This window comes from Pinus tabuliformis, chromosome 1_2 (genome assembly GCF_031772625.1).
Source record: "Pinus tabuliformis cultivar Carrire ecotype Pingquan chromosome 1_2, CPIR1, whole genome shotgun sequence".
Classification (NCBI taxonomy): domain Eukaryota; kingdom Viridiplantae; phylum Streptophyta; class Pinopsida; order Pinales; family Pinaceae; genus Pinus; species Pinus tabuliformis.
In genome coordinates, this window is record NC_142298.1 from 901,792,232 (window position 1) to 901,819,920 (window position 27,689).

At 35.3% G+C, this 27,689-nt stretch overlaps 1 protein-coding gene and 3 pseudogenes across 1 annotated transcript; 3 read left to right on the forward strand and 1 right to left on the reverse strand.

Annotated features, from left to right (window-relative positions):
- Positions 1 to 370: 370 nt before the first annotated feature.
- On the forward strand, positions 371 to 1,525 carry LOC149208860 (cold-regulated 413 inner membrane protein 2, chloroplastic-like). Its single transcript, XM_089398444.1, has 5 exons — positions 371 to 414; positions 524 to 619; positions 725 to 789; positions 915 to 984; positions 1,069 to 1,525. The coding sequence occupies exons 1-5, from the start codon at positions 371 to 373 to the stop codon at positions 1,247 to 1,249; spliced, it is 456 nt and encodes a 151-aa protein (XP_089254570.1). The 3' UTR covers positions 1,250 to 1,525.
- Positions 1,526 to 3,297: 1,772 nt separating this feature from the next.
- On the forward strand, positions 3,298 to 4,451 carry LOC149208861 (cold-regulated 413 inner membrane protein 2, chloroplastic-like; annotated as a pseudogene).
- A 1,224-nt stretch (positions 4,452 to 5,675) lies between these two features.
- On the reverse strand, positions 5,676 to 8,247 carry LOC149208862 (putative pentatricopeptide repeat-containing protein At3g13770, mitochondrial pseudogene; annotated as a pseudogene).
- Positions 8,248 to 17,846: 9,599 nt separating this feature from the next.
- On the forward strand, positions 17,847 to 25,930 carry LOC149208863 (F-box protein SKIP2-like; annotated as a pseudogene).
- Positions 25,931 to 27,689: the final 1,759 nt, after the last annotated feature.

Consider the following 27,689-nt stretch of genomic DNA (forward strand, 5'->3'; position numbering starts at 1 on the left):
ATCTTAGATTGGTTTTCCAGCTATACAATCCCCCCCTCTCTGAAGAACAACTCAAAACTCTTCTAAGGATAACTTTGTTAAGGACAATCTCTCTCAAGTTCAAAACTCTGCTAAGGATAACTTTGTTAAGGACAATCTCTCTCAAGCCTACTGTTGAGACAAGGGGCTCCTTCAGAATGCTAACTAATTTGGGATAGGCAACCTCAATTTACTAGATTTTTCTACTACAACAATTTGTTGAGCTTTTTAGCTTTTGATTTCTGGCTGTTTCTAATTGTCAATATATTCCTCTCAGAAAATGGAATACCTCAAAGGCTCTCTTGGGGTTCATAATTTAATTTTTATTTCAGCTTTAGATCTTTATACACAAATGTCTCAAGTTTTATTTGCTTTTGCTTTTGCCCATTTCCAAAGGTCAGTAATCTAAAAAAGGCATTAGGCTTTTTTGAGTCATAATTCAACTTTTATTTTTGGGACTCAAGTAGTTGTTGAGGAAAAAAATGATTCAATTATGGTGTTGCAGGTTTTTGATGTTATCAAAGCACACAACCATCGACAAATCTTTCCTTGTTCCACTGTTGGCCCTAGAGGCACCCGGAGATGTCATTTCTTGGATCAGGTGACCAGGTTATTCCCAGTTGTAAAATTAGACAAATTCCAGTGATGTGAACTGAGAGTTTAAACTTTACCCCACATTTGGATTTGTTTGTCTACATTATTACAGAGGTGATTATGGTTTGTGGACTGCCTTTTTGGTCTTCCTTTTTAGACTATTTTACTACATTCCTGGTGAGTCACAAGAACTCAAATGCCATCCTATTTTACTTACTTGGTCGTTCTTTCCTACACAGTATATTGAGTTGAATTGCATGACAGAACTGTAGTGTTTGACAAACTTAATTTGTTGGGAACAGGGGAATTGGAACTGCCATTTTTATTTGTGTTACTCGTGATTATTGCTCCTTATCAAGCCATGAACCTGAGGCAAGTTGTTGTTTTCCTTAACAAATGATTGAATTGGTGTTTGGAAATGTGGATGGTAGTTTATGGGATGTTGTTGATTTGCAGAGGAACCCAAGCTGGAATGGTCATTTCCATAGCGGCTTCTGCATACTTGATCTATCAACACGTCACCAGGACAGGGGGTATTAAAAAGGCTTTTGATCAGGGAGTTGTTGTACCCACCATTGCTGCTGTGTGCCTTATCTGTGTGCCGTTCATATTCCCTATTAAAGGGTATATATTTTAATTTAACCAGGTGTCAGGCCTAAACAGTGCCATATTTGTAAAGCCATCTTGATTCCCTACTTAAAATTTTCAAATTATTATTATGGAAAATAGTACATGTAAGGTGGTGTGTAATAAAGATCTAGTATATAAATAAGTCCAACAAGCTGCATGATTGACTCCTTGGGAGCCTTGTCTTCTTGGCAAATCATGTCAATTTGGATTGCATGAGAGATTGGTTGAGAAAATTAGATCGACTCTTTCTGGATATGTTTGAACCTCCTCTGTCCTTTGCAAGGGTGGCTGGTTGGCTGACTTCTTGAAAGCACTATTTTTGTCCATGGAGACAAAAACTGTATGAATAATATTTTAAAGAACACAAGTTCTTTTTCAGTGGTCAAACCATGCCTTTTATTCGAAGTTGCAGATACCATACATGCATTGATATTCCTCTGCTTTTAAAAAATAAAGGATCCTCTATATTATGAGAGTATACTGAGTTGGAGGGTTTTAAAATTCAGGTTAAATAACTTATTTCTTTGCCTTTTATGCATGCGAGGCATGATCACACAAGGTTATCCATTATTCACAGTTCTGAAATATTGTGGAGCTCCTGTGCACAATATTTATTTTCAATTTTTTGATATTTTCTATCTGTTTTCTGTCAATTTTTTTATGTCGCTTAATCTGGCATCCTTTCTATTTTGATGCCAAATTTGTTACTGGATACAGAATCTACTTTCATTCTGCTAATTTTGATATTTTCAATCCGTTATTCGATCTGATTACAACACATTCTATTTTCAATCCATTATATGATATTGTTGCTCCAGTACACCTTCTGTCTTCTTAAAACAAGATAATACCACAGATTATATAACTCTCAATAAGTCTAGATATGCAGGCTGTTTTAGGCAATATCCCATTTTTTTTTCTGAGCCTTCTGTCTTCTTAAAACAAGATAATACCACAGATTATATAACTCACAATTGTCAAGATATGCAGGCTGTTTTAGGCAATATCCCATTTTTGTTTCTAAGCCTCTGTGACTTCAATTCTAAATGATTTTCCATATAAAACAAGTAATTTTTTCTTTCTTTATTGAGAAAGAACATATATTAAGTTTATATATAATATTATGGTGAAGTTAAATATTGAATTAGTATAAAGATAATTTGTTTATGATATAAGGATCTATTTTCTTATAGTAATTGGATTATTATTAGTTTTTACTGAGGTAGGAATTTACAATATAAAAAGCTTATTGACTTATTGAACAATGTAATTATGTAATGTTTAATTTTGAAAAACAAATAATTATTATTAGTTTTTACTGAGATAGGATACAGTTTAAAGTTTAGTTATAATGAAGTGGTGTTTCTTACTAACATAATGATATGGATAACAGAGTGGTATTGTCAATGAAGTGGTGTCTCCTACTAACTTAATGGTTGATCGGTTAAGTGAGTATGATTGCTTTCTCGGTCATCTTTCTTTTTGTGCAGAATTTGTGTAAAACAATGATTAGATAAGCCTTTCTTAGAGCATCCTGGATTGGTTTTACAGCTATACAATCCCCTCTTTAAAGATCAGCTCAAAACTCTGCCAAGGATAAATTTGTTAATGACAATCTCTCTTAGAGCATCTTGGATTGGTTTTCCAGCTATACAATCCCGCCCCTCTAAAGATCAGCTCAAAACTCTGCTAAGGATAATTTGTGAAGGACAATCTCTCTCAAGTTCAAAACTCTGCTAAGGATAACTTTGTTAAGGACAATCTCTCTCAAGCCTACTGTTGAGACAAGGGGCTCCTTCAGAATGCTAACTAATTTGGGATAGGCAACCTCAATTTACTAGATTTTTCTACTACAACAATCTGTTGAGCTTTTTAGCTTTTGCTTTCTAGCTGTTTCCAATTGTCAATATATTCCTCTCAGAAAATGGAATACTTCAAAGGCTCTCTTGGGGTTCATAATTTAATTTTTATTTCAGCTTTAGATCTTTATACACAAATGTCTCAAGTTTTATTTTCTTTTTCTTTTGCCCGTTTCCAAAGGTTAGTACTCTAAAAAAGGCATTAGGATTTTTTGAGTCATAATTCAACTTTTATTTTTGGGACTCAAGTAGTTGTTGAGGCAAAAAATGATTCAATTATGGTGTTGCAGGGTTTTGATGTTATCAAAGCACATAGCCACCGACAAATCTTTCCTTGTTCCAATGTTGGCCCTAGAGGCACCTGGAGATGTCATTTCTTGGATCAGGTGACCAAGTTCTTCCCAGTTGAAAAATTAGACAAATTCCAGTGAAGTGAACTGAGAGTTTAAACTTCACCCCACATTTGGATTTGTTTGTCTACATTATTATAGAGGTGATTATGGTTTGTGGACTACCTTTTTGGTCTTCCTTGTTAGACTATTTTATTACATTCCTGGTGAGTCACAAGAACTCAAATGCCATCCTATTTTACTTACTTGGTCGTTCTTTCTTGCACAGTATATTGAGTTGAATTGCATGACAGAACTGTAGTGTTTGACAAACTTAATTTGTTGGGAACAGGGGAATTGGAACTGCCATTTTTATTTGTGTTACTCGTGATTATTGCTCCTTATCAAGCCATGAACCTGAGGCAAGTTGTTGTTTTCCTTAACAAATGATTGAATTGGTGTTTGGAAATGTGGATGGTAGTTTATGGGATGTTGTTGATTTGCAGAGGAACCCAAGCTGGAATAGTCATTTCCATAGCGGCTTCTGCATACTTGATCTATCAACACGTCACCAGGACAGGGGGTATTAGAAAGGCTTTTGATTAGGGAGTTGTTGTACCCACCATTGCTGCTGCGTGCCTTATCTGTGTGCCGTTTATATTCCTCGTTAAAGGGTATATATTTTAATTTAACCAGGTGTTAGACCTAAACAGTGCCATTTTTGTAAAGCCATCTTGACTCCCTGCTTAAAACTTTCAAATTATTATTGTGGAAAATAGTACATGTAAGGTGGTGTGTAATAAAGATCTAGTATATAAATAAGTCCAACAAGTTGCATGATTGACTCCTTGGGAGCCTTGTCTTCTTGGCAAATCATGTCAATTTGGATTGCATGAGAGATTGGTTGAGAAAATTAGATCGACTCTTTTTGGATATGTTTGAACCTCCTCTGTCCTTTGCAAGGGTAGCTGTTTGGCTGACTTGTTGAAAGCACTATTTTTGTCCATGGAGACAAAAACTGTATGAATAATATTTTAAAGACCACAAGTTTTTTTTCAGTGGTCAAACCATGCCTTTTATTCAAAGTTGCAGATACCATACATGCATTGATATTCCTCTGCTTTAAAAAAATAAAGGATCCTCTATATTATGAGAGTATACTGAGTTGGAGGGTTTTAAAATTCAGGTTAAATAACTTATTTCTTTGCCTTTTATGCATGCGAGGCATGATCACACAAGGTTATCCATTATTCACAGTTCTGAAATATTGTGGAGCTCCTGTGCACAGTATTTATTTTCAATTTTTTGATATTTTCTATCTGTTTTCTGTTCCCACCAACACGCAATGCTGCATCTCCATCACTCTAGAATAGAAACTTGACATCTGGAATTGCAGAAAAATGATATCAATTGGAAGGCCTAGCTGCAAAGCATTTCTGGGGTGTGTAAAGCAATTTCAACAAAAAACGTCTAGCAGTGGGAAACATTCTAGGGTACTTGATGTTTTACTAGCTTAAAATTATAATTAAATTAAATCAAAACTTTATTCTGAAATAATATAAAATTAGTATAAACCTGACTTACAATGATGGGGGCTTACATAAACAATGTCGTGCCGTTCCAAAGTTGGGATTCCTCAATGTTTGACATTAATCAACATGCCATTTGTTCCCTTCCATTCAAAAGTTCAAGTTGGTTTCCTGATCAAGAAAGATCGATTGCATCCCTCCTTCTGAGCAACTCAATAATGATAAATGACCGAATTAGCACTTCAACATATAAAAAGCAGAATTGTGAAAAAACATATGTTTTGTAATGTTGCTTCTCGCCCATGCTTTTGTTCTCTTTAGAAAGTGATGTTCCTAACATTTCTCCAAAGGGAAATTTTGACAATTTTCCAAACTGGTGCAGCTATAAAGACAGCCAAAAATGTTAAAAATGAGTACTATAAAAGAAAGTGTCTTATGTGTCATGCAACAAGATCAGAACCGTCTTGTCAATAATCAAGCTTAACATACTAAAATTTTAACGCATCCATTCATGCTATCAAAGCAATACAGAATCTTGTATGAAACTTACCAGAGGTGAGCCTGGTCCACATGAAGAAGCTATGGGACAACTGACATATTCTCAGCATGTTTCTCCTTATTTCCGTGTGTCACAAGAGGCAACTTCTAGACCAATAGAGGATAGTATAGAGAAGCATTCAAGCCACTCCCAAATAGTGCTCAAACTTCATCTTGTATTACCAATAATCTTGACAAGAGCATGTTCCATCCTAAAATGGCGAAAACGTATAATGTCCCTTACTACAATTTCACGTCCAACAATCATAGAAATAAACTTGACAGCATTGTGACAGTCACCACATACACGAAGGTTCTTTATTATTCGAATAGGGGCCCCAGGAGGTGTGCTCATAAGCCCAAATGCAATGGCTAGCTTCTCACTGTGATGGTAGAGGACATGTTCCTTATGTTCATCCTCCATATCATGGAGGACAAAGTTTGTGTTCGGTACATAACCTGCCTCCTCCATTGGCCCGACCAATGTATTCAACATTGCATGAACTTTTTCTATTTGTGGGTGTGATCTATCTTCTGACATGAATGCATGTACTCTATTCTTGACCTCAATCCAGCTGAACTCTGGCTTCTTTTTTGCATCTCTGTCTTCATCATTTTTCTAACCTTGGCTGCATCATCCCACCTGCCAGCTACAAAATAGATATTTGAAAGCAGCACATATGTAGAAGTCTTTTGTGGCTCCAAATCGAAAAGCAATTGTGCGACACGCTTTCCTATTTCTATATTGCCGTGAACTCTAAAAGCATTGAGCAGTGCCACCCAGATACTGACATCAGGTTCAAATGGCATCTTATTGATGAAATCTTCTGCCTCGTCTAGACAACCAGCACGACCAAGAAGGTCAATCATGCAGGCATGATGATCCATTCTTGGTGTGATGTTATGTTCATGCCTCATGGAATGAAAGTAATAATGTCCTCGATCTACTAGACTTGTATGGCTGCAAGCAGAGAGAACACCAAGGAAGGTTATGGCATCTGGCCTAATGCTTGTCAGTAGCATTTGCTCAAAAAGTCTCAAGGTTTCCACCCCATCCCGATGCTGAGCATGACCAACAATCATTGCATTCCATGAGACAACATCACGCTCAATCATCTCCTCAAAAACTTTCCGTGCATCTTTTATGCCTCCACATTTGGCATACATAGTAACCAGGGTGTTGACCATAGACATGGGTGACTCAAACCCCATACAGAAAATGTGGGCATGGATGTGTCTTCCATGCTCAAGAACTGCTAGGTTGGCACACATACTAACAATGCTAGCAAAAGTTGCCTCATCTGTCTTCAAACCAGTGTGTTGCATTTGACAAAAGAGTTTTAGAGCCTCTTCACTATACCCATGCTGCACATACCCTGCAATCATTGCATTGCATGAGATCACATCTTGTTCAGGCATTCTGTCTAACACTTGACGGGCATATTGTAGGCTGCCAGATTTAGCATACATGTCTACAAGAGCACTTCCAACGAACATATTTGAGTCAAAACCAGTCTGGATAATGTGACCGTGAAGTTGTTTACCTTCTTCAAAAGCAGGTAAGCTGGAACTTACACATAGAATGCTTGCAAAAGTGAATTGATTCAGTTTCACACCTATCTGTTTCATTTGGAAACTAAGCTTTAAGGCCTCCTGATAATGGCCATTATGTGCATATCCTGCAATAATTACATTCCATGAGATTAAGTCTCGCTCCTACATTTTATCAAACACACATAGTGCATCTTCTATGGTTTGAGTTTTGGCATACATTGTAACAATAGCATTACACACGGAAACTTGGGACTGGAATCCACTTCTGATAATGTACGCATGGACCTGTCTGCCAAACCTCAAATCAATGAGAATAGCACACGCATTGACGACACTGACAAATGTCAACTCATTTGGCTTCATACCGGTCTGGTGAATTTGATTAAAAAACCTTGTGGCCTCATCTGCTTGCCCATTTTGGGCATATCCTGCAACCATGGTAGTCCAAGAAACAATATTTTGAACCGACATTAAATAAAACATTTGGCGTGCACCATCTACTCTCCCACATTTAGCATACATATCAACAAGAGCAGTCCCAACAAATACATTTGACTCAAATCCAAGCTTAACAACCGGTCCATGAATTTTCCTCCCATATTCTAAATCCACCATGCTTGCACATGCACTTACAACGCTGGCTAAGGTGAACTCATCAGGTTTCGTGCCCATCCATTGCATCTGGCCATATAAATCCATGGCTTCAACCTGATCACCACATCAGGCATATGCCGCAATCATTGCATTCCAGGAAACTATGCTACGTTCATGCATTTTGTCAAACAAACACCGTGCATTTTCCACATACCCACATTTTGCATAACCTGTAAGAACCGTAGTCCATGAACATGCATCTCATTCAGGCGTTGTGTCAAACAATTGGCATGCATCCTTAATTCTCCCACACTTGACATACATGTCACTCATACAATTCCACAAATAGATGCTTGGCTCAAAGACGGTTTTAACCATATGGCCATGAACCATCTTGCCCTCTGCTAGGGCTCTGCTATTTCCGCACTCCAGCAAGCGACGAACATAAATATTAGGATCCACCTGAAAAAACCTGCAATATGTAGAATTCTGGACACCTATATCATGGCTACTTCCCTGTTCTTCTTTGGGATAATCTTTGAGAGCATAACCAAACTCTCTCCACTTATTCACCCAGTACCTACACTCTAGATGGAACACCATTATATTCAAAATGCTTCTCCGAGTATGATGATGGTGTCTGAGTTGTTTTAAACAGGTAAAATTCATAGCACTCAATGGCATTCATCTTATCATAATTTCACCTATTTAAAACAGCTCGAACACCATCATCATACTCAGAGAAGCATTTTGAATACATTGGTGTTTCATCTAGAGTGTAGGTACTCGATACAAGTAAAGTTAGCTTCATGTTCTCACCCATAACGATTGCCTGGTTCATGACCAACATCATAATAGGACAATATAATATTGTGAAATATTATCCTGGAGCATTCAAGGCATTCAACCCATATTATATATACTATTACTTTCATGAATTTCACTAATAAGGATGGGTGATGCTTGGAGGTGTAGTCTTATGTATAACAGGTATTGATTATTCACATGATGATATGTGTCTCATTTTATCATATAGTATACTTGGAACTGTTTTCTAACTCAATTGATAAATCCATACCAATGATTTTCTCAAACAAAATTCATAACTTCATCCCAATTATTTATGTTAAAGCTATACAAATAGAAACACTAACATCAGTGCTTTGTTCTAACTGGATCCAGGTGCCGAGGCCATGTTTGCAAACTTGGGCCATTTCAACAAGAAATCAATCCAGGTCCAAGCTATATGTCAAGGATAGAATTATTAGTATTTCATCATACCTGCATGCTTCATCCTCCTTAAGTTTTAGTACCGTAATGAGAAATTTGGGTTGTTTGTTGCAGCTTGCTTTTTGTGTGTTCGTTTACCCATCTCTGCTTATCACATATACGAGACAAGCATCTTATTTGATAAAAAACCCAAGGGACATAGGCTCTACATTTTACAAAGCAATACCACAGCCTATGTATTAGTCAATGTTCGTTGTTGCCACTTTAGCAGCCATTGTAGCCAGTCAAGCATTGATTACAACAACATTCTCAATCATAAAATAGTCCATGGCTCTTAGCTGCTTCCCTCGAGCTTATTTTCCACCAGGGATGAAAAATGTTGCCTTATTTCATATCATAATGTACTGATATTCAATATATAATGAAAATTCTAAGCATTTACCATGTTTTAAATATGCATTCATTTTTAAATTTATGGTAGATTATCTATGCTTTTATTTAGCAGACATGTTGCTCATCAATCTAGGGTGGAGACTAATGAGCATGCATGACCTTTGAGTCTATATAGACCATACGTATGAATCATGATTTGAAATCTTGGCATTGTAGAAGAAGATTACCAAAGTTCTGTGATTTTTAGGTTATCATTAGATAGGTAAAAGATGGACAAGATGTCACAATGTGTTTTTAAATTATGTTTTGGAAGAGGTAAAGGTTTTGAGAGCATTTTCAATTTACTTCAGTTTTGATAGTGGACATGTGAGCTGGGCTATATGGAGATAATTAGAGCTATTTAATCCTGCTCATTGTTTGGTGAATTTGAGATTCAAAGTTTGTCTACCAAATGTTTTACAGCAAATTGACAACATTGGCTAGCTTGCTGCTTGAATCTGCATTAGCTCTTGAAACGTCACCACTTATGGATTACCAGCAGAGAATAATAGCATATATATGGTTAGATATTTTATTTTTCTTACTTATATTGTTACTATTCTTAATGGTGTTGTTTTGGTTGTGGCGAATTTTAAGAAGAATTGATCACGCTCCTTTGGAAGTGCCAGCCCTTGATGCTCAATTGTGATGTAAAATATAGGAAGATAGAAACCTTTGCATTGTTGTATTGATAATATGTTGTTTTTATTGACTTTTGGGACTTGGAAAAGCTTGTTTCCTTCACTGGTGAGAATATTAGAAGGATAATCTATGATAAATAGTGCACGGGACATCGTTTACACAAAATATTTTGCTTATACTACCCTTCACTTTGTTTTTTGCTATCTCTGAAGGCATTTATCTATCATTTGTATTGAATAAGGTACCACAGGGAGGTTGGTGTCCCTTCCTAATTGCAACAATTTTTCTGACCATAATGTTCTCTTGGAACTATGGAAGGCAGAAAAGTATAAATATTTAGCACGGAGAAAACTCGGCATAGAAGGTTTGAATGGATTGCTTGCCAGGGTGAATTCACGTGTACCAAGAATTTGTTTCTTCTGCAGTGACCTTATTTCCGGCTTACCACTAATTATTGAGAATTATGTAAAGAATGTGGGGTCTCTACATGAAGTTCTTGTCATTGTCACCATAAGAAGGGTTCCAGTCAAGACAGTGCTTTTGTCAGAGAGATTTATGGTTGGAAAACTAGAGCCAAAGGGTGTATATAAATGCATAGCCCAATATGAGTACAGTCTATGTGTTACAGGCCCAAGCCACCAAACAACACTTTTCCCATGTTGGGTCCCTTCAAATTCTGAATCTAAGAAGCCCCATAGGAGCAACAAAATGAAAATGATACCTAGAAAATCACTCTTCTTGCCTAAGCCACCAATCCTAGCAAGGCTTAAGGAGGACCAACGATAATTATAAGGATCCCATGCTTCCACTATACTCTCTATTGCTTTATGATCCAATATGTTTCTCATCTTATCTTTCCATTTTGTTTTGAATGTGGAGTCTTTACAGCCTACAATATAGTATGCTCTAAGCCCTTGTAGCAATATTCAAAATCTGGCTACAGTTGCTTTACAGTATCTCTAGATGAGGGTATGCCCCCTTTGTTTGCTATGGCGGAGAGCTGGGCTCTTGCTATGAGTACCTCATAAAACTCACCCTCATATGTCAATTGCAGTGTCTTATTTGGGGACAAGAACACAAGTCCTTGAGTTGCGGCCATGGTCTTAATACCAATCCTCTTTTGACTTCTTCCTTGCTTGGTAGCAATTTACAGAAAACTCTGTACCCCAACAACTAGTATGCTCGAAACTTGTTCGTATCAAACACTAATATATCCAGGGTTTTCAAATGGGCATCTCTAAAATTTTGGAAAATAAATTTAAGAATTTGGCAAGTTTTGGCCTACTACTCATAAACATCAATCCGAAAAAGGGGTATGTGTTGTAGTATTTGTAAATGAGTAAACATTTAAATTTAGTTTTATATGAAAAAAAATTTGGTATGCATAATGAAACATTAAATTAAAATAATAATAATAAAACAGTTTAATTGACATCTCATATGAACTTAGTAGTGAAAAATATCGTTTTAATAGAGTTCTGGCAAGTTAAGGAATTTGTGCATCCCTATATCTAAGAAAATTTCACCGAGAGTTGAATTGGGATATTAAAAACACATTCGAGGTTTTATCCAAAAAAAAGTTCATGACATTTCATATGAAGTTAGTAGTGAATAATGTCATTTTAATAGAGTTCTGGCAAGTTAAGGAATTTGTGCATCCCTATATTTACGAAAAGTTCACCAGAGAGTTTGATTTCAGCAAGGAGTTTGATGGCTTTCACTTGTATTTTTCGAAACACCTAGTTGACAGAACCATGTAGTAGGAAAAGGACATTTAATTTTTACTCTCACGATGGTTTGTGACAGCTAGCAACCTTGTGTGCCCTCTTTAAAAGTGACAATTCATTCTTAAATATGTAACATATGGAAAAACAAAATCTCCAAATACAAAAAAAACTTAAAATAATGTACAAAAATATGTTCACATAAACAACAACTGCTACATGAATAATGGATAACCTCTATATGACATTAACTATAACTCATTATCATCCACCCTTGCTTTCAAGAATGTCCATTCACATGTTGCTATTCTTCCACACACTACTATTACTTATCCATATTCAAAACACACATAACTAATAGTTTCAAGTGTAACTCAATATCATCCACCCTTGTGTTCAACAATGTCCATTCACATGTCACTATTCTTCTACACACTATTATTTATAAAATATCTATATTCAGCGTACACATAACTAACAATTTCGGTTGCAACTATTTATCGTCCACCCTTGCTTTCAACAATGCCCATTCACATGTCCCTATTCTTCCACACTCTATGCCTTACTGCGTTTCCTTTGCAACATCAGGTGCAAATGCTAGTATAACTTATATGTTTACCGCTAAGGCTCGATCATTTGCAAATTTTTTGTTTTGAATTAAATGGGTCATCTACGTTTGTTTAAGATGTAAAACTTTGCCTTAAAGATATTGGGATTTAGTTTGGACAATAACCCTTGAGTTATTATTATTTTATACAATTACACAACTCATCAATTTAAGCTTTTCTTTAAAGATTCGAAATTTAGTTTTGACAATAACTCTCGGCAATAACATTAAGATTATTGCTATTTTTGTACAATCACACAACTCATAAATTACATAGAACTTTTATAGTTGGAATTTTGTGTGCATTATTTATGCCTACTTATAAATTATGAACCAGGATAATTTTTAATTGTCCTTAGTGTAATCTTTTACATTGAGTTAACTATGGAAATGCTTCCCAACAAATGGTGATATTAATTTGCTTGATGTATATACTCTAGATAGATTTTATAATTTTTTTTTCAAGATCCAAATGTTTATAAGATAATTTTTTTTGGTGCAATCTAATTATTAAATAAAATGGTTTTTGGGTAGGAATCCGACAATAAAATTTTGAGCAAGATTATAAATTCTTATTGTTTAAACTGTATTTTTGAATGCATAATGCATTCAATAGTGTAAAAAACCCCTAACTCACTCAAACTTTGCAGATTAAACAATTTAAATTTATAATATTTAAAAATATTGATAATAAAATTGACAAAAAAAAAATGTGATTTCATTTATTAGTTAAACTACATGATTTTTTAACATATACCGGATAGGTTACACATAGTTATAATTACCTTTTTAATAAAATTCAATTTTTTAGTTTAAATTGAAACCAAAAAGATATATAAATTATTGGAAAAATAATATTATTTAACTTTGTAATATAAATTCGTTATGTACACTATTGGACGAAGATTATAATTAAACTTTTTAACATGAATTCAAATTAAAAATATGAATTCAAATAAAAAAAATTGAGGAGATAATTAAACAAAGATGTTTAATGGCTTAAGTGATGGTTACAACTTTTTATTTTATTATATATATATATATAATGTGTTAAATTTGAATAATTTTGTTTAACGTATTACTTGCAATTTAATGTTGTGTACTTTACGATGGACACAAAATATGCGAAGAAAATATGGTTGGATAAGATTAGAAAACACGTGGATTTAATGTAATGTTTGTCTTCGATAAAATTTGTGATATTTGTTTTACATTCAGACAAATTAAAGTTGTGCTATTTTTTGGTGAAGGGTTATTGCGAAGAACATATGGTTGGATAAGATTAGACTACAAGTGGATTTTAATGTAACGTTCGTCTTGAATAATATTTATCATATTTGTTGACATTGAGACAAATTTAACTTGTGCTCTTTTTTTCCGGTGAAGGGTTATGTGCTTGTTTTGTTTTTTCCTTATAAAGGGTTGAGAAATGTGCTTTCATGAAATTGAATCACCATATATGATAGAGGGTTGTAAAAATCTACTAGAGCGAAGTTAAATGATTTATATTTTCCAGAGGAAATCCCATAACCTTTTATTACGAGATTTATAATTATATTATGGTTTTTAATAAAATAAGAATTTAGATGATTATATTTATGTTTTAAATTATTGTAAAAATTTAATAAAACTAAGTTTAATAATTTATAATTAAATTATATTATGGGTTTTAATAAAAAAAAGTTGGATTTTATTTAGAACATTATTTTAATATATATATATATTTGAAATATTTTTAAGAATTAAAATTAGAGAAATAAAATGATAATTATTATTTTTAATTATATATTAAAATATTCGATTTATGATACATCACATTTTTTTCTTTATATTAATCAATTAAATTAAAATTTTTATTTTAAATTTTATTAATTATAAAAATAATTAATTTATAAGCTAATGTTATAAAGAGAGAGTGAGAGATTGTTTACACAACAAAAATCATACAAATCATACAATGATTAAATAGATAGAAATACACGATATTTCTAGATCTGAGAGTGGTGGATCTATATTACTAAAAATATCTAGTACAATTATTAACCTAGGAACACACACAATTACAAGTCACGATAACTTGGAAGTCATGGAAGCATTAGTTCCAATACCCTCCTTTAATGGTTACATGACAAAACTAGAAAGTAGGCGTTACAACAATGAACAAATGTTTGTCAATTTTGTCTTATATGGTCATCACTAGCACTCATATCCACTCTGAAATCTCACGGTTTCCGCTCTTTTCTTCACCACACTTTCGAGCTTCCCACTTGATCCATTTAATACATAACCGCTTTAGACCATTGTTGATGTGCTTTGCATAATTCACGCTTCTCAACCTCTCGGATTGCAATGGCTTAGTTTCGATACTGAAGCACCATATGGAACTGCCACCATGTGTTGAATATATGGCCTTACGCTATATTCACCATTTATCTAGGATAACATTTTGGGTATGGAATGCCTTCAACAGATAATTCTACAACTTGACCTTGTATAAATAGCCTTTACTAATGCTCCCGGAGCACGACGGGTCACACCAGCTTGACCCTATTAAGAACTACCTGTGACTAATGCTCCCAAAGCACGACAAGTCACATTAGTGTATTCAATAATTGGCCTGTTCCTTGTGGTTCTGCATCATTTGAATTTCAGACTACATTTGAACAATAACACACTACAACATAATAAAACAACACCATAAATACACACACACACACATACACACACACACACACACACATATATATAATACAACAATACCACCAACTTTAAAGGAGATCTTCCCATGAGCGAAACTTAGAGCTGGTCGATGAAACTTCTACGACATTGGATCTCACAACGATTTGATTTCAATGTGATAAGTGAAATCCACACACTTCGGCTTTTCTTAAATCAACACTCCATCAATTTATTATAACCAAATCCTTTCGTATTCTAGTGGTGATTTTGGCTATCTACGAGCTTTCACACCACTCCCTATCTCAGTGAAATGAAGCAAATGATCCACAACTCTATGCCACAAGGAATCACAGGACATGATCCAGAACTGATCACCACTTTGCAAGCACGACTATGTACCAACTACAAGCTTTTGCAACAAAACCACCAAATTTGTCGTCTTCTACAAAGATCTGTCTCCAACAACAACAATGTGGCTCACGGGAAGAAAGAGGAATATTTCTGGAGTCTAGATGCTTGTTGCATACATATGTAAAAACAAGCACACAGATTTGTAAAGCCCAACACAATTTACTGTGTAATTCAATCTAGCTCAAACAAAATGAATACATCTACACATAAACATAAATTTTATTCACACAAATACTCCACAGAACACAATCTCCTATTTATTACAAAGGAACAAAATTCAAGGCTCTCTCACATTTTCTTGGCTCTCCTGTGAAGGAATCAGACTAGAATTGGCTCTGATACCATGTTAGAAAATAGAGAGAAAGTAAGAGATTGTTCCCATAACACAAATCACACAATGATTACATATATAGGAATACATGACACTTCTAGATCCGGGAATGGTGGATCTAGATTACTAAAAATAGCTAGTACAACTATTAACCTAAGAACTCACACAATAGTTAAATATATATACATTAAAAAAACATGTAACAAGATTTTTAACTATAGAGATTCACCCCTACTTTATCATGGACACTCTTAACTTGTAGATCTGCTTTGTTACAATACCATAGCTTATTAATACCACATGTCTAAAAAACCATAACTCATGTTCTATGGATATTTTTTTTAATTAATAAATTTAATTAAAATAGCATAAAAACATACTACTATTAAAATAAATTTCAACCATTGATTTATGACTACTATTAAAAATTATGATAAAATATTATGTTAAAGTTAAATCTTTACCATATACCTAATAATTATTAAAAATTAAATTAAAATGATCAAAGTACTATTTTAAAATAAACACACTTATCAACTTAATTAACAATTTAAAATATTATATAATTCAACTTTTTATATATATATTTTTCAAATTTATAATATTTTTCTTTACCATACAGTTAATAAACATTAAAAATTAAAATAAAATTCTCAAAATAATATTCTAAAATAAACACACTTATCAATTTAAATAACAATTTAATATATTATATAATTCAACCTTTATATATATATATATATATAATTTTCCCAATATACTATATTATAAACTATATTGTTGTTCCGTAGTTGATTTTTGCTAATTCAAATAAGAAAAGGGCTACTCAGAACTCTTGTTTTAATTTTGGACTATTAAACATTTACTAAATGAATACAACCATTGTGCATGTTAAAAAATCGATGGTTTGACGGTAAGTCAGATGGGCGAAGCCCGGGCAAACCGAAGTTCAAATCTCATTGAGTACAATGACCTGCTGTGGTGGCAGCTAGAGGGGCAGATTCCCCTTTCCCGTGAGTCTGCTCTTGCTAAAATCATAGGAACTTAGTATACCCGACTTGCAGGTGGTTGGTTATGCTCTTGGTGTTATAGTGGCAGCTATGAGGTTGGATCCTTGGTCTCCCATAGATTAGGCCTGGCAGTTACCGATTCACCATGTGGTTAAAAAAAAAAAAAAATCGAAAACTGAACTTGGAAATTATTTATTTTAAGCATTTTCTTTTATAATATAGTATTTATTTTATAATATAGTATTTATTTATTTAAACTGAGATGTCAATTTTTTTTAACATCCGACTATAGACGATGGACATCTCGGAGTATGTAAGAGCAACGTGTCTTCCTATCATGCAAATATTTACGCCGTAAGGCATTTCCCTTTGAAATCAACTTTCCTCTGGAGTTATGTGTACAATTCTGAGCCTTTGATTTAATTGTTAGACGATTAAAATAATCTTACCCATCCAATTTATTTAACTACAAATTATAAAAATGAGATGCGACCCAGCAGATCGACAGTGTGTCTTCGCTTCATAGCATCTGCATTATTGCGTACTGTGTAACTCTTGGATTGTTGTAAACTGACAGAGCGCTACCTATGGAAACCTCTGCTAAGTCAGGGAAAGGTGCAGGGGGCCGAAAGGGAGAATCCAAGAAAAAGCCCGTCATGAAATCAGTCAAAGCCGGCCTTCAATTTCCTGTTGGAAGGCTTGCCAGGTATTTGAAGAATGGCAGATATGCCAAGAGGGTTGGGATTGGAGCCCCCATTTTTCTTGCAGCTGTGCTTGAATACCTAGCAGCTGAGGTAAATATTGATATGAATTCTGTTTTTAACACATTGATTTGGTTCTATGATGTAGCGATTTGTTTGGTGGTTCCATTGTATCGGTGGCTTTTTTCAATTAGTGTGCTTTCCAAGTTAGGGTTTTGGGGATTTACATGAAATTCTTGGTTTTACTATTAGGAACTGTTACCTCAAGTCTTAGAATTTAGGTTTTTGCCGAAAATATCTAGCTTTCCCTTTGTTAGGCGGTTAAGAATTTGTCAAGCGCAATTTCAGATCAAATTTGTTTGTTTCCTTCTGTTTTTTAACCCATAAACTTATCTTAAGCTAATTGAATATTTTCTGATTGAGTTCTTAGGTCTGATGGGTCAATCCAACTCTTCTTTAGCTCCTCCACCAATGGGCCTTTTTCTGGAGAAGAACAAGGTCGAACAGTTTGGTGTGTATCCAGAGCGGGATCTCATTGTATATTTACCGGATAAATGCTTGGCCTCGATTTTCCAGAAGCTCACAAATGAAGATCGAAATGCTTTTTCCCTAGTCTATATTAGATGGCACCGCATTGAATCGAAAAGCAGGCAACGCCTAGTTCTCCTTGCTCGAACTGAGCTTTCCTCCTTGCTTCCAGCCCTGATCACTAGATTTGAACATGTGACTGTTCTGGCTCTGAAATGCTCCAGAAAATTTCCCAGTATTGACAACAAGGAACTTTCTTTAATTGGAAAGAGTTTCACTCATCTCAATAAGATCAAACTGAAGGGATGCATCGAGATTACTGATGAGGGTCTAGAGTCCTTCTCACTTGTATGTGGTCCTATTAAGAAATTTTGATGCGGGTCATGTGGATTTGGAGCGAAGGGTTTGAATTCAATACTTAAGAATTGCAATGAACTGGAATATCTTACAGCTAAAAGACTTAGAAGATTAGATGTTCAAACGGAAAGAATAGGGCCAGTGCAAGGTAAGCTACAACGATTGTGCCTTAAAGATCTTTATAACGGGCAGCTATTTGCCCCACTATTATCAGGATCCAAGTGTCTAAGGACACTCATTTTATCACGGAATTCAGGGTCTTGGGATCAGTTGTTGGAAATCAACACTAGAAACTTGCAACAGCTGACGGAATTGCAAATTGAAAACATGCATTTACACTAGAAACTTGCAACAACTGACGGAATTGCAAATTGAAAACATGCATTTAGGTGATAGAGGTTTGATGGCTGTTTCAAAGTGCTCAAAGCTGGAAGTATTTTATATTGGTAGGGTGTCTGATTGTCTTGATCGAGGTATTTATGCAGTTGTAAATGGATGTAGGAAACTGAGAGAGGTGCACCTTGATAGTGGCAAGTCCAAAAGAATTGGCGAGGAAGAGTTACTGTCCATTGCAAACAAATGTCTTCAGATGCAAGAACTTGGCAATGTCTTCAGATGCAAGAACTTGTCTTGATGGGCATTGCTATTTCGGTTGAGAGTTTGAGTGCCTTGGCTTCCAATTGCCCTGTGCTGGAAATAATGGCACTCTGCAACAGTGATAGTGTTGGGGACAAGGAGATGTCTTGTATTTTAGGTAAGTTCATAGCATTGAAGAAGCTATGCATTAAAAATTGCCCAATATCTGATGAAGGTCTTGTGACGATTTCCAGCGGCTACCCTAGCCTTATAAAACTAAAGGTGTAACGCAGTAACATCCAAAAGTGTCTGTGAGGTTCAGAAAAAAAGAGCCTCTCTAATCGTTGCTGTTGATGGTGGTTCACAAACAGCAAGAGAGGATGATCAAAGTAGGTCTCTTCAGCTTGGGGATGACAGAGTCATTAGAGAATCAACTCATGTGCTATGCGGAAGCAGAGGTCACTTAATCAAGACAAAATTGGGCACAACAGCTTCCAATTTGCTCAGAGGGTCTTTTATTGGTGGCCAGTCTCGTGGTTAAGTTTCTGAGATAGATATATGAAAGGATGCTTATTGTATTTTATTGATTTCCTTTGACGATTCTCTCTTTGCAAGGAACCTCTATGACGCTTGACTTTTGTGAATATCTGGAAATTCTTGTAGCCATTCTTTGTAAACCTTTCTATTCTATTCTATTCCGAACTAGATTATTTCCTAACAGGTCTACATGATGTTGAAGTTAGAGCCTATTTTGTTTCTTGTTGTAGGTACATGTTTCTGTTTGATCAAATCGATAATATGTAATTTGAAATCCAATACCTCATATTGTATTTCCAGAACACTACTGTTTGTTTATGAAACTCAGTCATGTATCTTAGGGCTTCCTTGCAATGCCCGAAACAAAATTAAATTCCAGAATAGATCCATGCATCTCAGTGCATTTCACCATCTTTCAGTAAGCAGGCAATTCTTGTCTTTGAAGATTATTCCTTGTATAATCGGTCAGCCAGCATTCAAAGTTTTGGCTACAGCGTTTAGGTCCGTTTCCATTGGGTTGGTGATTTTTAACAATCTTAATTACATTTTTTACTTGTTTCAGTGGCATTCTGCACTTGTCTCTGTACAAGTAGAATTTTTTTTGGGTATGCTTAATTTATCTAATTTCTATACTATCTCATGCTCTCTTTTTTCTTGGCCTCTGGTATTTCAATGCCTGCAAAGATGAATTCTGTCATACATGAAAAATTGCCCAATATCTGATGAAGGTCTTGTGACGGTTGCCAGCGGCTGCCCTAGCCTTATAAAATTAAAGGTGTAAAGCAGTAACATCCAAAAGTGTCTATCAGGTTCAGAAAAAAAGAGCCTCTCTAATCGTTGCTATTGATGGTGGTTCACAGACAGCAGGAGAGGATGATCAGAGCAGGTCTCTTCAGCTTGGGGATGACATCGTCATTAGAGAATCAACTCATGTGCTATGTGGAAGCAAAGGTCACTTAATCAAGACAAAATTGGGCACAACAGCTTCCCATTTTCTCAGAGGGTCTTTTTCTGGTGGCCAGTCTCGCGGTTAAGTTTCTGAGATAGATATATCAAAGGATGCTTATTGTATTTTATTGATTTCCTTTTAACGATTCCCTCTTTGCAAGGAACCTCTAGGACGCATGACTGTTGTGAATATCCGGAAATTCTTGTAGCCATTCTTTGTAAACCTTTATATTCTATTCTGAACTAGATTATTTCCTAACAGGTCTACATGATGTTGAAGTTAGAGCCTATTTTGTTTCTTGTTGTATGTACATGTTCTGTTTTATCAGATCTATAATATGTAATTTGAAATCCAGTAGGAGGGGTGGCAGCAGAAGCAACTCACAGGGTTAAGGCAAGGCCTAGACATTTGTCCAGGACTCAGTCGAAACTTATTCCATTGTTGTCCCTTGAGAAATTAGAAATTTGGAAACCATGGTGGATGATGAGAAGCAATCTTATTCTGACTCTAAGATAATGGAGGAGATTTCTTGTTTGGCTCCCGATCATAGCCATATTAGTGGATGGAGAAACAAATACCTCAACTCAATTTCACTACACTCAAAGACAAAGACCCCAACTCAATTTCATTACACTAGAAGATAAAGACCCAGCTTGGTATGATGATGAATGATAAACAAGTGGAGAGATACACTGTTTTTGCTTAGTTGGAGAATATTAAAAGAATGTTGAGGAATCAACATATTTTCATGGATAGGATGGATACAAGGCTGACCCATGTAGAGAATGTGACTTTGATACTTCTGTGCCTACCCATTCTAGCCGATGTAGAAGGTCATCTTCAATGTGACTTTGATATTTTTCCCTCCCCATTTGAGTGAAAATTTCCTTTAACTCATAATAGTCTACAAATCTACTAGCATATATGGTTTTGTACTTGTTAACCAAAATGTGTAGTTTTTTTTTACTTTCTACTCATCTAATTTCCCCGGATGAAACCCAAATCCCCTAAATAATAAGAACATCATTGTACTCTAGATTTGAAGGCATTTTGATGCAATAATGTTTTTTAATATATAGATCTATATATATATATATATATATATATATATATATATATATATATATATCCGGTAACATGAATTTGCACATAAATGGAAAGGAGATTTCTGCCATTGTCAAAGTGCAAAGGAAATTTTATGGCATCAAATTTTTGTAACCCATATCCTTCTTTGATCGTGAACCAACCAAGAACTTCTGTGTCACTGAATTTTCTTATTCCATTTCATCCATTGTTGATGAACCAACTATGTTTGTATAACCTGTTCTTTACTCACTGCCCAACAACGTTGACCTAAGGAGATGCCGCAAAACTGTATTCCAAACCAGTATATATCTCTGTTACGTCTTAGAAGATTATTATAAACGCAGTTTTTTCAGAACACCAGATATTGACTGAATTCCAACGATGATTTATATCATTCTAGACATATACCAAATGATATCCAACATTAGCTAGTATACACAAATTGCTGATACAATAGAGAGTGGCTGACGTCGAAGCCACTATATGTATTAGGTAACGATTTTTTTCGAGAGGATTGTGGAAAATTTTCCATCATGCGAAATTACCTGTTTAAATTTTTCGATCAGCTCCGTTGTGGACCCATTCACCAATCTCAAACTCAAAATGAAAAATTCGACAGCTAAAAGTTTTTCTTCCATGGAAAGAAACCATTGTTAGTGTTGAAAATAATGAAGAATATGTAAATATGGAGAAATTTGGTTCACTAGAGTTTTATCTTATGAATTAGTTCTTATTTTTTAGAAAATTGTCTTAACTTTTCTAGATTCCTTTTATATAGATTGTTCTTGTTAGCATAATTTCGAAATAGGCTTCTCTCCTGGTGCATATAGGCCATGATGACAGGTGTGGGGCAGTTCCATTCATTGTATGTCACACTATCTTTCAGATTAGACACAGTAATATTTCCTTTTATACAGATTGTTCTTGTTAGCATAATTTTGAAATAGGCTTCTCTCCTCATGCATATAGGCCATGATGACTCATCACACACAACATAAAGTATGCAATGTTGTTAAAACTAGAAAGCCTGCCATCCATTCAGAGAAGGTAAATCTTAAGGAGAATCCAATTAGGTATGGCCACACTCTTCAGCCTTGTATCACTTGTTTTGGGAATAATACATTTGATATTTCACTACTGCACAAGAAAAATGCAAATCAAGAATGATACATTATGAACCCAAAAGATAGTGACCACATACTAGGTTCACCCTCCCTACATAAGCAAGGATAGTTAGCATGTCCATTTTGTATCTGATCTCAATGCATCTACATCATCACTAAAAATTTCAATCATCTTGGAGATTTGCATAGCCAACTCCATTCTATTAATTAAAACTTCTCCAAAATGGACTAGATTAGAAGGTTTTTCTACGCCGTTGTTTCCATAAGGAGCTGTATGTTAGCCTGATTTGGTTTCCCATGGTTTTCGTTACGGTTAGAGGAGCAGGAGGAGGAGGGGGTGCAGTTTAGCAGCAACAACACTAACAATTCAGTTGTTATATGTAGTTGATATTACATGATATGATTCAAAAGTTCATATGAGTTTAGGAGAAGAAACTAATCAAAAGGTTTTGATTGCTTCCTCAAAGTTCTATATCAAATTTAAAGTGTTGGCATAGTCATTTTGTTATGCACATAGACTAAAATTTTCATTTTTGCTGGATACTCAAATAGAAACTGAATTTTTTTTGGCAAAATTAGTTGTGGAGTTAGGGAAGCAGAAGGTTTGTTGTTCTCTCTTACCTTGTACAATACTTGCGAAAGTGGCATACTGTAATGATCTATGTGGGATGCCATTTATTGGTTAAGAGTTATAACAACATTTGTTTGATGCACTCCAGTAGTCTAGGGATCTAAGCCTCCAATATTTTCAGGACCTTGAGCTTTTACCATGGTCTCGATTTTAGAGTTGTTTTTATTGAACTAAATAAGTTTGTATATAATCTAACAAATATAGATTCTTGTATGATATTCTAGTAAAAGTATCGTAACATTAACGATTGTTCTGTTTTGCAGAAGGGACATACACAGCTTAGAAATTAGACAGTGTGTGTCATTTTTTGGGTTATCAATATCATGACTCTTTACCATCTAATTTTGATTGCAACAATGCGTTTGTAAGTGCAAATACCATTATAATTACATGATCTGTTCAAATGTGTTGAAAGTATAATGAGCTAATAAACCGGGTACTTGGGAAGCTAATCAAGCATTTCAAATTAATGTGTACCTTGAACAGGTTGATGCTCTTTTCTTACAGACTCTAGGTCAATTAGCATTATGTCTTGTCATACTACAGTTACATGACTACCGTCACAAACCTAATTCAACCAATATCCAAGTGGAGTTGTGGGGCAGTTCCATTCATTGTATGTCACACTATCTTTCAGATTAGACAAAGTAATATTTCCTTTTATATAGATTGTTCTTGTTAGCATAATTCTGAAATAGGTAATTAGACAAAGTATGCAATGTTGTTAAAATTGGAGAGCCTGCCATCCATTCAGAGAAGGTAAATCTTAAAGAGAATCCAATTAGGTATGGCCACACTCTTCAGCCTTGTATCACTTGGTTAGGTGGTTAGGATGAGAGATAAATATAGCCATCTAGGTTAGTCTATTATCTGCCACCAAAATCTGATCAATGTCTGCTTGTCTGAGGCAAACATGTCACAACTTCCATGTAAATACTCTCTCATTATTATGAATAGGTAATCCTCTTTGAAATGTTTAATAGATATATCTTGCATCTACACACTTGGGTATCGAGTTTTGCCCTTCTTAATTGTTCTGGTAGACATGGGAAATTTCAAAGTGCCAAGTACACTAGAAGACCAAATGTGCAAAGGTGGAGCAGATTCATCAATCACTTGCAAATAGGCTCAACCACCCCAGGGGTTGAGGACCTCAGACAATGTAAACATGCCTTTGAACCCTTATGTGGACCCTTTGATGATAAGGATCTGGGGACCCTTATGATGTGGAAAACAAGCAGTGAAGAACACACCTGGCAAATAGAAAATTATCATAATGAATATTACAGTTACACTTCATTCCTACCTCATATAGGACTTGAAGATATTTTGCAAAAATGGGCTGCCTCAGGTTGTCTAAGAAGTATTAAAATAATAACAAAATTGTAACTACTTACTCGAGGGCTAATTTGTGTTGCTTGAGATATTAAAAACTAGATACCCATACCTGAATAATTACAAAATTATACAATTATTGTTACATGTGTTGTTTCCTCCCAGCTTATGTAGAAGTTGTCCTTAATTTCTAGAAAGTGTTGTTCAAATGTAGCCCGAGATATCCCTTTGGCTCGAGATGGCAGGTTCCCTTGTGTACCTTTAAATATGATTTGGTTTGCCTATTCTCTGTTGAAGCTGTTGATACAGTCTGGGGGTTGAATAGTATGTTCTCTGAGTGTGGGCTTGTATCTATAGCATCGCATTATGTGGAGTCATGGATGTAACATGTGTACCTGCTCCAACTGTGAGGGTTCAGAGAGGTTGATGTTATTAACATTTTACGTTGAATGCAAGATGTGCTCGATTAAGAGCTAAATAGAGGCATTCGGGCCCACAATTTGCAAAATTGTGTATGGCTCAATATTGAATGGTTTTGGGCAATGTTGGTGTTGTTTGTTAAACTATATCTTGTCAAGATGAAGCTAGACTTAATCGTTCACCTAAAGATTGTGAGGAATCTGATGCCTAAGTGGAGGCTTAGAGCTTTTTATTTTGCTCGTGTTTTATTTGTATGTTCTTTATATCTTATCTGTCTTGGATTTGTATGTTCTGCCACCCTTCTGCAACTTTTGTTCTTGAAAGTTGAATCCACTGTAGGTTGCTCTACAATTATGCTAACAAGGTCACCCCAAGAAATTTTCACAGTATTTGACGGGTGAGACATCACAAACCAATGTCAATAAAAATGTTCAATTGCAAGTGTGATGAAAATCTTCGTGGCAGAGTTGGCTGTTACTTTTGAACTATCCCAAATTGTAGGGCTGTGGATGCAGTCGTGGGAAGATTTATTGTTGTAACCAAGTCTTGCGACACCAAGTTTGTCATGTTGCCATTGTCGATTATTAGTTGAACTAGTTGATCCTTAACCTGGCAATTTTGTGAAAAAGGACGTTCTTTATTAATGGAGTATTAGCCAGTCATTAAGACTAATTGCAGATTGGGCCCTTGCAGATACCTAGCCTTATAAAATTAAAGGTGTAAAGCAGTAACATCCAAAAGTGTCTGTCAGGTTCAGAAAAAAAGAGCCTCTCTAATCGTTGCTGTTGATGGCGGTTCACAGACAGCAAGAGAGGATGATTAGAGCAGGTCTCTTCAGCTTGGGGATGACAGAGTCATTAGAGAATCAACTCATGTGCTATGCGGAAGCAGAGGTCACTTAATCAAGACAAAATTGGGCACAACAGCTTCCAATTTGCTCAGAGGGTCTTTTTTTGGTGGCCAGTCTCGTGGTTAAGTTTCTGAGATAAATATATGAAAGGATGCTTATTGTATTTTATTGATTTCCTTTGACAATTCTCTCTTTGCAAGGAACCTCTACGACGCATGACTGTTGTGACACATGACTGTTGTGAATATCCGGAAATTCTTGTAGCCATTCTTTGTAAACCTTTATATTCTATTCCGAACTGGATTATTTCCTAACAGGTCTACATGATGTTGAAGTTAGAGCCTATTTTGTTTCTTGTTGTAGGTACATGTTTCTGTTTGATCAGATCTATAATATGTAATTTGAAATCCAGTGCCTCATATTGTATTTCCAGAACATTACTGTTTGTTTATGAAACTTAGTCATGTATCTTAGGGCTTCCTTGCAATGCCCTAAACAAAATTAAATTCCAGAATAGATCCATGCATCTCAGTTCATTTCACCATCTTTCAGTAAGCAGGCAATTCCTGTCTTTGAATATTCTTCCTTGTATAATCGGTCAACCGGCATTCAAAGTTATAGCTACAGCGTTTAAGTCCATTTCCATTTGGTTGGTGATTTTTAACAATCTTAATTACATTTTTGACTTGTTGCATTTTGCACGTGTCTCTGTACATGTAGAATTTTTTTGGCTATGCTTAATTTATCTAATTTCTATACTATCTCATGCTCTCTTTTTTCTTGGCCTCTGGTATTTCAATGCCTGCAAAGATGACAAGAATTTTCTTGGCCTCTGGTATTTCAATGCTTGCAAAGATGAATCCTGTCATACATGAAAAATTGCCCAATATCTGATGAAGGTCTTGTGACAATTGCCAGCGGCTGCCCTAGCCTTATAAAATTAAAGGTGTAAAGCAGTAACATCTAAAAGTGTCCAGGTTCAGACAAAAAGAGCCTCTCTAATCGTTGTGGTTGATGGTGGTTCATAGACAGCAGGAGAGGATGATCAGAGCAGGTCTCTTCAGCTTGGGGATGACAGAGTCATTAGAGAATCAACTCATGTGCTATGCGGAAGCAGAGGTCACTTAATCAAGACAAAATTAGTCACAACAGCTTCCAATTTGCTCAGAGGGTCTTTTTCTGGTGGCCAGTCTCGTGGTTAAGTTTCTGAGATAGATATATGAAAGGATGCTTATTGTATTTTATTGATTTCCTTTGACGATTCTCTCTTTGCAAGGAACCTCTAGGACGCATGACTGTTGTGAATATCTGGAAATTCTTGTAGCCATTCTTTGTAAACCTTTATATTCTATTCCGCACTGGATTATTTCCTAACAGGTCTACATGATGTTGAAGGTAGAGCCTATTTTGTTTCTTGTTTTAGGTACATGTTCTGTTTGATCAGATCTATAATATGTAATTTGAAATCCAGTAGGAGGGGTGGCAGCGGAAGCAACTCACAGGGTTAAGGCAAGGCCTAGACATTTGTCCAGGACTCAGTCGAAACTTATTCCATTTTTGTCCCTTGAGAAATTAGAAATTTGGAAACCATGGTGGATGATGAGAGGCAATCTTATTCGGACTCTAAGATAATGGAGGAGATTTCTTGTTGGGCTCACGATCATAGCCATATTAGTGGATGGAGAAACAAATACCTCAACTCAATTTCACTACACTCGAAGACAAAGACCCCAACTCAATTTCATTACACACTAGAAGATAAAGACCCAGCTTGGTATGATAATGAATGATAAAAAAGTGGAGAGATACAATGTTTTTGCTTAGTTGGAGAATATTAAACGAATGTTGAGGAATCAACATATTTTCATGCATTGGATGGATACAA

Excerpts from the sequence above, each read along its gene's own strand:
- LOC149208860 (XM_089398444.1), top strand. The coding sequence starts at position 371 with ATGTCTCAAGTTTTATTTGCTTTTGCTTTTGCCCATTTCCAAAG. Across the intron at positions 790-914 it reads ACTATTTTACTACATTCCTG|GGGAATTGGAACTGCCATTT; the intron begins GTGAGTCACAAG and ends TGTTGGGAACAG. Across the intron at positions 985-1,068 it reads TATCAAGCCATGAACCTGAG|AGGAACCCAAGCTGGAATGG; the intron begins GCAAGTTGTTGT and ends GTTGATTTGCAG.